The 12,006-nt window shown below is 44.3% G+C and overlaps 1 protein-coding gene across 1 annotated transcript in view; it reads left to right on the plus strand.

The window, feature by feature from the left end:
* dnm3a (dynamin 3a) overlaps positions 1-12,006 on the plus strand; it is a 45,516-nt gene that overhangs the window by 30,570 nt on the left and 2,940 nt on the right. Inside the window, 1 exon segment of the mRNA XM_042747472.1 lies at positions 9,838-9,949. Within this exon segment, the coding sequence (XP_042603406.1) occupies positions 9,838-9,949 (112 nt within the window).

Genomic DNA, 12,006 nt, shown 5'->3' on the forward strand with positions numbered 1-12,006 from the left:
CATCATATTTGTTGTGGTACTGGTCTTTGCAGCAATTATTTTACCGCAAATACTGCATTGTGCGCTGTTGAAATGGAGAAATGGACCCACACTTTTGATCGACTTTTCCACATCTTTAAGGTATTATGTGTGTGTGCTCGCGTCTCATATAAGTATGCGCGTGGAGAGTTTGCGCGTGCGCGCACCTCATATGAGTATGTGCCTGTTTTTATACAGTCTATGGCAGGGGTAGGCAAGTTCGGTCCTAGAGAGCTACAGTCCTGCAGAGTTCAGCTTCAACCCTAATCAAACACACCTGAACAAGCTCATCAATGTCTTCAGAATTACTAAGGCTACAGGCAGGTGAGGGTTTTTTTTAGGGTTGGAACTGAACTCTGCAGGACTGCGGCTCTCCAGGACCGAACTTGCTTACCCCTGGTCTATGGTATGTGCGCGGAGAGTTCCACGCGTCTCGTGTGTGTAGAGTTTGTGTGTGTGTGAGTGACTTTATGTGTGTTGTTGTGAATTTCATATGTACTTGTTTGAGCACTGATGTTGACGAGTTAACTCCTTAGGTATCGAAATCTGGAACCGAACAACATGTCATTTTTCGATACTCGATAGTATCGAGGCAATTTGGTCGGTACCTAAAATTATCGAACTCGGTACCCAGCCCTACTTACCAAGATCTACCAAGTGATAAATACATACATACATAAATAAAGCTTTTGGGAATGTATCTTTATTTTGCATTAATTTAACTTTTTTTTTATTTTAATTTTTTTTTTAAATAAAACATACCAAACAAGACCACAGGAAAATACCAAATGACTGCATATAAGCTACTATGGATCCATAAACACAGTTTGTTTGCGCATCAATAATAACGGACACACACACGCCTAATGAACAACTGTATGTCACTATAATCATATATACCTTGATTATAAAATCCATCACCCATCAAAACTTTACTAACATGACCCTGGCTTGATTTATTCAGCCAGGAGCTGTAGTTTGTGTATCATATGCTCAAACAGCTGTTTTGAGCCACCGTTCAGTCTTTATTTCACAGCGCGATGAGAAACCTGAGCTGCTCCGAAACACAGAATATCACAGAATACGAAGAGAGGTGGTGCTGTTATTTATGTTTTTTTAAATTATTTATCATATTAATCATAAAATTTGTAAATTAATAATATTTTAGTTTTAAGTTATCTCGTGCCCATTAGTTGAGAACCTCTGACCTAAAGCATATTTAAATGATGTGCCCCCCTGGTCTAGTGGATGATGAAATGAGTGAAAAATCCAATAGACTAGGAGAAACTACATCCCAATATCATGGAAATAGGAAATGTAGAAAAGTTATTATTTTAGAATTATTCTATTAGAGGTATTTTAGAGTAAAATTTGATATTTACTCTCTCTCACGCTCTCTCTCTCACACACATTCCATTCTACAACATCTGGACTATTAATCAGTTAGATTTTTCTTCTCCTCTTTTAATATGTTTCTATGTGCCATAACCAGAGTTTTTTCCTCAGTGTATTTTTATTTTCTGGTGCAATTTGTTCTCTAAGATCCTGGCTACTTCTAATGCAGGATTTTTCAGAGTTTCAGGTCTGTCACCCCGTGTCTTAACCACACTTGATAAATGTTTAATAAAAAGTCTTGATGTCTTGATAAAAAGAGTTGATCCTCTATTCAGCTGCAATGAGTGATAGGACATTTTGTTGGTCCTAAATCTTGCACCATACAACTGTATCATAATAGTCAAATGTGTAATTTTTTCTATAGTGTCACAGGTGGAAGGAACACACGGCAAGGAGAGCTCAAAATAAATGCCCCGGAGGGTGGATTAATTTATAGAAGTCGTGCCCAAGGTGAGGTAAACGGTGCTGAGGTGAGTAGGTGCTCTTTGTTGTCGTGTCCAGTGTTTGGTGGTTCCGAGTAGTGCTCGTGGCGGGGCTGATCGGCTATCCACTTGTCTCTGAAAGGAGAGGAGAAGGCACGTTAGTCTCTAGCATGAGGGAGTCTCACCTCCTGATGCCATGCCTTGAGCGGCTTATGTGGCCGTCGGCAAATGAGCCGGAGCTGGGGCCGATCAGCCCGTGACGAGCGCGTGCAGGTGTTCCTCGTGTGTTTCCAGGGCTGTGCTGATAGCCGGTCGGGATGCTCCTCACACCCCATAGCGTTGTCCTGGTCCTGGAGGAAAGATACGATAACAGTAAGGGGATATCGGGGGTGGGTGGGGAGTGATCCCTGACAGACCTGAGAAAGCTGACCAGATCCATGAATGTCCGTCCGCGTTGGCGTTAACAGCTCCAGCCCGGTGGCAGGCGATGAAATGGAAGTCCTGGAGCGCGAGGAACCAGCGCGTTACCCTGGCGTTGGTGTCCTTCGCTCTTGCCATACAAAGTAGGGGCGCATGATATGTGAGGAGGGTGAACTTTCAGCCTAGCAGGTAGTATCGCATGCTCCAGGACTGCCCACTTCACGGCCAGCACTTCTTTCTCCACCGCAGCATAATTCTCGGCCATGGTCAGCTTCCTGCTAATGAACAATACGGGATGTTCCTCACCCTCCTGGATTTGGGACAACACGGCTCCCAATCCCGTATCCGAGGCGTCCGTTTGTAGCAGGAAGGGGCAGCTGAAATCTGGGGCACGTAAGACCGGCTCTGTGGTGAGTGCCTGCTTGATCCTCCAGAACGCCTCTTCTGCCCCAGGGCTCCAAACTACGCGCTCGGGCTGCCCCTTCCAGGTCAGGTCTGTCAAGGGGGCGGCTAAAGAAGAGAAGTTAGTGATGAAGAAGCGATAATACCCCGCCAACCCTAGGAATGCTCGTACCTGCGTTTTTGTGCCTGGTCTTGGGGCGGCACGTACGGCTTCCACCTTTTTCTCCTGGGGCTTGATAAGGCCCCGCCTTACCCGAAACCCCAGGTACTTTGCCTCAGAGAGCGCCAGATGACACTTACGAGGGTTGGCGGTGAGCCCAGCCTGCCGAAGCTCCATTAGCACCCTCCTCAGCCGGTCCAGGTGGTCTTCCCAATGCTCCGAATGGATGACCACGTCGATGTAGGCCGCGGCGTTCTGCTGGTGCGGCTGTAGCAGCGCGTCCATTAAGCATTGAAACATGGCCAGGGCCCCAGCCGATCTAATAATTCATCAGGGCATTGGGTACCCATCGAACTCTGAAACCTCGTTGAGCCGACGGAAGTCACTGAAGAAGCAGAGGGTGCCATCTGGTTTGGGTACCAGAACGACCGGACTGGACCACGGGCTGCGCGATGGTTCAATCACCCCTAACTTCAGCATTTGTTGGCTTCTGCTTCAATAGCCTGCCGACGAGCCTCTGGGATCCGGTAAGGCCATTGCTTAATGACGACCCCTGTCGGTGTCTTGATCTCGTGCTGTAGGACCTGGGTTTTCCCGGGGACCGTGGAGAACACATCTGAGAACTGACCGATCAGGTGTTGTAGCTCAGCTTTCTGTCCCTGGGACAGTTCGGCGCTCATATAAACCAGCACGGGCTCAAGGGCGGCGAGTGCGGTGGCCTGGTCCCTGGTCCCCACCCATCTCTTCAGTAAGTTTACGTGGTATAGTTGCTCCGGGTTCCGTCGCCCTGGCTGGCGTACTAGATAAGTCACTGGCCCGATTTTTTCCACCACCGTGTAGGGCCCTTGCCAGGTAGCCAGAAACTTACAGGCCGAGGTGGGGACCAGTACCATCACTCGATCCCCCGTCTGGAATTCCCGTGGCTGGGCTCCCCGGTCATACTGCCGTCACTGGGTCTGCTGAGCTTTTGAGCTTTACCCGCAGCAGCCATTAGGTCAGCCATTAGCCGGGACATAAAGGGGGTTCCCTGATCGGTCAGGATCTCTGCTGGGATGCCGACTCGACTGAAGAAAAGGAACAGCTCACTGGCGATGTTCTTGGTGGTGGGTACCACCCATCTTCACTGCTTCGGGTACCGAGTGGCGTAGTCAACGATCACCAGGATGTGCTCATGTCCCCAGGCTGACTTTGGCAACGGCCCAACCAGATCCATCACGATGCGCTCGAAGTGCATCTCTATGATGGGCAGCGGAATGAGCGGTGTGGGGGAGGAGGTCTCGGCGAGGTCTTTTGGCAGATGGGGCACGCCTGGCAAAACCTCTTCACCTCGGCGTCAAGGCCGGGCCAATGAAACCAATCCCAGATACATTAGGTGGTGTTAACTGCGCCTAGATGCCCTGCCAAGGGATGGGCATGCGCTAGCTGCATTGCGGTCTCAGTCTTGGAGTGGGGTACCACCAGTAACTTCTTGTCCTCCCACCTCCGCGAGGCGACACAATAGAGCAGGCCGTTCTCTACTATAAAGCGGGGAATTGGATGGGGTTTGGCCGCGTAACCTTTGTCGTCCACACTTGTGCCCAACAGTGCTTGAGTCGATCATCCTCCTGCTGGGCTCAGCCAAATGAGCCCCCTCCAGTGACCTGTTGGTAGACATCATAGAAGATGTTAGGATTTTGGGAAGGGGACTCACCATCTTTCCCGCTGTCCGAGGCCAAGAGAACGGGGCGGCAGCGTTTCCTGCCGGCGCGCCAGCCCCAGCGGCCCACCCCTTGGCTGGTAGGCTGCGTGGCGGTGGCCAAGAGAGTCTCAAACCCCGGCCAGTCTCTCCCTAGCAGAACTGGCACCGGTAGCTCCTTTACCACCCCGACTTCTATGGGCCATGTTCCCGGGGATGCTGAGATAGTTACACGGCGGGCCGGCACCTGTCGTGTGTCACCATGAATGCATGTTATCGGCAATAGGGTCTTGGCTTCTCCCCGGGGAGGTAAAATGTGCGCTTGGACGAGGCTAATGGCACTTCCTGAGTCCAGCAGTGCCCTAAATGTCCGGCCGTTGATTTTTACCTTCGCCCTGGGGGCTTCAGGGGGGAGATCTTTATGAAGAACGCAGCCTACCAGCCATGTCCGTGTGGGATTGGATGACGGAGCTGTGGGCATCGCTCATCCCGCGGGCTGGGGACCGCTGGCCTGTCTACTGGCCACGTGATGCCCTCCGGCGTGCGCTGCTCCTGGACCACCCTCCGGGACCACAGCGGTGCTCGCTCCCCAGCCTCTCGGCGATGGGCCGCCTCCACTAACTCTATCGCCTCTGCTAATTCCAGCATCGTTTTGGGATTTCTCATGCTGACCGCTTGCCGATGAGGATGGGGCAGGGCTCGGAGGAGGCGATCGACCACCACGCGTTCCGTTACCTGGGCAGCGGTGAGCTCTCCATCCATGAGCCAATGTTGGGTGAGTCGTGAGCTCAGCGGCCTGGGCGCGCACTGGCACCCCTGGCCGATAGGTCCAGTCGTGGAAGCACTGGGCCGCGCATACTGGTGACAGCCCCACCCGAGCCAGGATTTCCCTCTTGACGTCATTATAGCGCTCGGCGATTGCCGTGGGTAGGCTGCAAAAAGTCCGCTGGGCTTCTCCCGTAAGCAGGGGGGGCAGCGCTCGCGCCCAGTCGTCACGGTCCCATCCCTCCATCGTGGCCTTGTTTTCGAACATTTGGAGATACATTTCGATGTTATCGTGGGCGGTCATTTTGGGCAGCAGCTGTGTAGCCTGGACCCTTGGACTGGGTATTGGAACATGCTGGCGGGCGGCCGTACAGAGGGCGACGAGCTCCTGCTCTGCCTCGCCCTGACGGGTGGCGAGGTGCTCTACAATTTGGTGTTGGCGGATGCTGACCTTGGCCAGACGCTGCAAGACTTCGTCCATTTCTAGGGGAGGAGCAGCCCCCGAACTAGGGGAGGAAAAAAAACAGGGGTAGGTGAGTGAACGGAGATCCTTTGCCGGTGTACTTCCAATAATATGCCCGCATTCTCCACCAGTCTGTCACGGATTAAAGGAACACACGGCAAGGAGAGCTCAAAATAAATGCCCTGGAGGGTGGAAGTCGTGGAAGTCGTGCCCAAGGTGAGGTAAACGGTGCTGAGGTGAGTAGGTGCTCTTCGTCGTAATGTCCAGTGTTTGGTGGTTCCGAGTGGCGCTCGTGGCAGGGCTGATCGGCTATCCACTAGTCTCTGAAAGGAGAGGAGAAGGCACGTTAGTCTCTAGCATGAGGGAGTCTCACCTCCTGATGCCATGGCTCGAGCGGCTTATGTGGCTGTTGCCAAATGAGCCGCAGCTGGGGCCGATCAGCCCATGACGAGCGCGTGCAGGTGTTCCTCGTCCGTTTCCAGGGCAGCGCTGATAGCCGGTCGGGACGCTCGTCACAACTTAATTTTCAGAAATAACTACAAATTCCAAGTCTGGAAGTTGGCAAGTTGGCAAGACATCTGAATGTTTTTTAAATAAGTGTCTTATTCTCACCAAAGTTGCAATTTTCCGATCAAAAATACAGTAAAAAAACTAACAAAAAAAAGTAATATTGTGAAATTTAACTTATTTGAATATATTTTATGAATGTTTTTTCTTGGAATGGCAAAGCTGAATTGTTAGTTTTCAGTATCAAATGATCCTTCAGAAATCATACTAATATGCTGATTTGGTTCTCAAGAAACATTCTTATTATTATCCATATAAAAAATAACAGTTGTGCTGCTTATTATTTTTATAGAAAGCAATACTTTTCAGGATTCTTTGATTTTTTCAAAACAACAGCATTTCTTTTTTTACATTGTCAAAGGGATAGTTCACCCAAAAATGAAAATTGTACATATAAGAAGATATTTTGAAGAATGCTGGTAATCAAACAGTTGATGGTCCCCATTGGCCTGCTATGGGAGTCTATGGGGATCAACAACTGTTTGGTTCTTTAAAATTCTTCAAAATATTTTTTTTTGTGTTTAACATAAGGAAGAAACTTATACAGGTTTGGAACGACATGAGGGTGAGTAAATGACAAAATTTTCAGGTGATTTTCAAAATTTTTCATTTTTAGGTGAACTATTCCTGTAATGTCATTATGATCACTTTTGAACTATTTAATGCATCCTCACTGAATAAAAGTATTTGTTTATTGTTAAATCTTTTTTTTTTTCTTTTAAACTTTTAAACAGCAGTCAAGTTCAATTTATTCTTTATGGTAATTGTGTTTGACATTGTCAGAGGGCTAAGATTCACTGCAAAGTCAATTAATGGGCCATCAGTGAGCATGTCACACAACCAATCCAAGACTGTTGAATTTGCCTTGCAATGAAAGAAATCTTGTCTCGTTGGGCAAAATTGTAGCCAAAATTGTCTCAAGGAGAGTGCAGTGGAGTCACATCTGGTGGTCACAGCACACACACACTTACTCAAATATCCACATTCCCTTATACAGGGACGTATAACTCCATTTCACATGCACTCCTTTATATTTTCTAACATAAACATACTCTACATTCACATTAATACTTCACAGAGAGTGCAACAGGAACAGGGGCGCAGTAGAACACACTTCTGGCACATTCCTGGCCAGTCTCTACTTCAGTGTCTCTCCCTGCTCTTTTTTTCTCTCCGTCTCTGACATTCTGTCTCTAGAAGTGCAGCCTCTTTTGTTTTCAAGTGCGGGTGTGTCTGGTATTGATTAGCTGCTTAATTGGAGAGATGTTGGTATGCTGCGGTGAGCACATACACACACACACACACCCACACACACACACCCGATTAACTGCTTAATTGGAGAGATGCTGGTATGCTGCAGTGAACACACACACACACACACACACACACACACACAGCTAGGCTGCACCACAATCAATCAGATGCTCTCACACTCTCCACACACACACACACTTACACACACATCCATCACTTCAAGCACTTTGTATAAAGATATTCAGGCTCTCATAAACTCCACATTCATTCCCGCTCACCAGCAGAAACATACCACCCAGCACTCTGAAAAATCCCCTTTTTTTCTCTCTTGCTCTCTTATACACACGCACACACTTTAATGATCTAGTGATTCATACTGTGCCCTTCACACCCACCAACTCCCTACTGTCAGAGCGACCGGTGATGTCAGGAGGTAGATGTCGTTTTGTCACAGCTGTGACACCAGTCTGGCATGGAATGGGAAAAAATGCTCATGAAAAAAGCAGAGATCTTTTTCATCCACTTTCTTCCACTTTTTTTCTGTGTTTGCATTAGTATGCATTGCATGTGTGATTTTGGACTCACTCAGAACTGTGATTAAAGGAATGTTTTGGATTAAACATAAGCCATGACATCTGAAACGTTGTAATGATTACTGCAGACAATAATTACGAACTGCTCATCAGTTTGTAAAACTAACAAAATTAGTTTTTACAGTAATGCATTAAAAAGGAACCTCTCTCCATAGACGCTTGTATTGCATTACAGTATTGCGATTTTTGTTGTTTTCACAAACAGTATTTAACCCGTAACATTCATTTGAAATTGCATTCAGTGTTGAAATAGCTAACTAAAATGGAATTTAAAAAAAACATTAAAGCAAAGCTGAAATAAACTATAATATTAGATAATTTAAAAAAACGAAACATACTAAAAAGCTAAAAATACAAAAAAATAAAATCAACTTGGGAACTAGCTGAAATAAAAGTTTGAAGTATTTAAATTACTACAAATAAAACAATATCAATATAAATAATGACTAGATTTAAATAAAAATGTTAAAATGAAAAAAAATCAGAAAAGCACATGGCAAAATTCCTAAAACTTAAACTAAAATTAAAAAACTAGTAGAAGTGATAAAAAAAATGACTAAATTACTAAAAATAAAAAATAAAAATAAAAGCTAATTAAAAAAGACTATAATAGTAAATTATCAATACTGAGAATGCATGCATCTAAGACTTTGGGACAAGATCTAAGCTTTAGTTTGAGAAAAATAAAATCCATAATAAGCCCCAGAAACAGCCAAATATTATTTTTGGATGGGCACAGATTGTTTTGTTGATTTTGTGCATACAGTTTTTGAGTCTAAATCTTTTAAAAGTCAGAGCCGTACTTTGTGGTTTTGGAATGGCAAATAAAGTTCAGTACTTTCACAAGCGCCGCAGTTATCCTGTCATAAATATCATGAACTACCAATGAATTATGAATCGTTTAACAGCAAAACAATATTCCACACATTACACTGTATTAGGAGGGTCTGCAAAGCAAATGATGTTTGGACGCTTGGAACAGTGTATCGCTTGACGTGTGTAGTCGTATACGTAAACTTTGGGACTAGGTCATTATGCAAGCGACTTTAAGAAATGATTTCTCAGTTATAGGAATTAGTATCACTGAGTTATATCTGCGCCTTGTAAAAACAGTGTTTTGTAGCTGAGTTTTATGAGATTGAAGCATTTTTTTGTGTGTTTGTTTTTTTGGGTTTGTGCATGTTAGAGATTGTGTTTGGTTAATTTGTTGTTGGTTTGTTCTTATCAGCCGTAGACTAAATCAAAAACACATTGTACATTATACTTTAAGCCTCTTACCCCACAGGCACAACAAAGAGAAACAATAGCCACAAAAAGAGAGAGAAATGAGAGGGAAACAAAAGGAGGAGAGGAACAACAGAATAATTAGGGGGAATGTGGAACAGATGGAGAGGGACTGGCCTCTCTCTGAGCGAAAAAAAAAAAAGAGGGGGAGAAAGACTGGGTAAAAAGATATGAGACAATAGATGGGAATGGGAATGATGCATAAAAAAGGTGAGGTAGGACAAAATCTGGAAAAAAAAAAGAACGAGATTAGAATCAGATTGGAGAGAGTGAATGGATATTCAGGTCAGACAGGGCTGAAGGGGTGGTCTGGGTTTGTGGTTTTGGACAGATGATATGTGCGAGCGAGAGAACTTGTTTGTGTGAGAGTGTATGTGCTGCCATGGGAACCGTCTAACTGCAGATTATTTTCGCTTTAGGAACGTGTATAAAGACTACAGGCATCTGGAGCTGGCCTGTGACACTCAGGACGAGGTGGACAGCTGGAAGGCCTCTCTGCTGCGAGCTGGGGTTTACCCAGAGAAAACCACAGTAAGCAAAGGAACCCACTGGCTTCTGTACCTGTATGCTAAACCCTGCGGCTTAAAACTTCAAAATAAAGGTTACAGTTTAAACCAAAAAGGGCTTTATAGCCGGATATCATGTGGATCTTTATAAGCTCCACTCAGAACTTTTATTCCTTATTTCTTTACAAAACCAACAACATGTGCTGGTGCTGTAAAAGAATAGTTTAAAAGTGCCCCATTTTTATCCACCCTTGAGTTACTTTCTTCTGTGGAACACAGAATGAGACATTCTGAAGAAAGTTCACGCTGCTCTTTTTCATACAGTGAAGGCAGACCAGACCAAAAACACTACAAAAAAAGCACCGTGATGTAATTTTCCAACTCCGACTCCAAATATGCCTACTTCCCTACTATACAGATGAAAAAAAGTATGTGAAGGTAGTAATATGTACAAATTTGTAGTAATTCTAAAACAATAGGTGAATAGTACATGCTTGGCCTACTGCTTTTGGTGAGATTCTGAAGTGCACATCTGATGGAGACTTTACTATCCAATGGTATATTCAATGAAATTTGTTATTAAATTTAGTAGCTACTTAGTATATGAAATTTTGGGTACATCTCTTGTGTTTTTTTTTCTTTCTTCTTTTTTTTTGCATCATAGCTCTCAAACATAATTTTCATTTACACATATTTAACTTTCAAAATGACTGTTTATGAGACATGAATATGAGGTTCTAGCAAATGATAATGATTTTAATCTGTTCCTCACAAAACCATCTTATGGTTTTCATGCACACAACACATGGAGCACTTTTATAATGCTTTTTTGTTCTTTTTTGCACATTCTCATTCTTTTTTATTGCATGTAAAAGAGCAGCATAAACATTATGCCTAAAGTTTTCTTTTATGTTCTGTAAAAGAAAGAAAACCACAATGGTTTGGAACAACATGAGGATCTAAATGTAACAGAATGTTCACTTTTGAGTTAACTATTGAATCCAGAAAGCAAATACGCTGATCTGAAGAACCTATAAAAAAGTATCAGTCAGTCTCCAAAGAATCAAATAACCAACTTTACTTAACCTTTAAAGGGATAGTTCACCAAGAAATGAAAACTCTGTCATCATTTACTTACCTTCATTTCATTCCAAACCAGTAAGATTTTCATGAATCTTCAAAACATTAAGACATTTTTTAATGAAACCTGAGAATTTTTTTTTATCCTTTATGTCTTTATGAATTTTATGAAGCATCAGAGTTGTGGTGGAATACATTTTTGGAGTAGAACAAAAATATCTTCATTTGTGTTTTGAAGATAAACCCAAAAGCATGAGTTTTGAACATGATGAGTAAATGATTTTCATTTTTGGGTTTAAAAATATCTTTAAGCACTTCAAAGAAAGATTGGGTTTTGTTTATTTTTATTGTGAGTTGGTCTTCACAAAGAACCATTGAAGAACTTTTACTTTAATGTGCACAAGCTGCAGTGTTCTAAGAAACATTAAGAGATTATGTGTTGACCATTGAAGAAACCTCCACAGATTCCTGCAGAACTGGAGCGCCTGGCGCTCATAAATGTTTAACACATTTCATATTTTATTGCACACGATTCTACAGATTTTGCCCTAAATTCAGTGAATGAAAAGTTTGCTGATTTCATCTAGGCCTTCTAATAATTGTGCGCTGTAGTTTGGATAACTCTTGCTCCTGTAGTGTTTCTGTGTGTGTGTGTGTTTGACTCTGCGGCTGCAGGCTTCATGGTGGCTGTGCTCTGGGGTCAGGAGCTCTGCTGCATTCCTCAGCTCTTGTGTCACACCATGGAGGATCAGCGAAGGAGGGGGCTTTGAGCTCTGTTTCTAATCAGCTCCCTTGCCTTTTTTTCTTCACGCTCCCTTCCATCCCCTTTTTTCTGTCTTTATGTATGCTTTGGAGCAACATGTTGAGTGATGTCACAGTTCTGTCAGGGTTCCCCATAATTCGCTCTGACAGAAGTCTACCACACCCCCTCCAACAGTCACTGAAGTAAAACTCGTTTTTTCCTTGCTTCTTGTCCCCCCAGCAACATCTCTTTTCCAGCTT

The sequence above is a fragment of the Cyprinus carpio genome, chromosome B20 (genome assembly GCF_018340385.1).
Source record: "Cyprinus carpio isolate SPL01 chromosome B20, ASM1834038v1, whole genome shotgun sequence".
Lineage (NCBI taxonomy): Eukaryota > Metazoa > Chordata > Actinopteri > Cypriniformes > Cyprinidae > Cyprinus > Cyprinus carpio.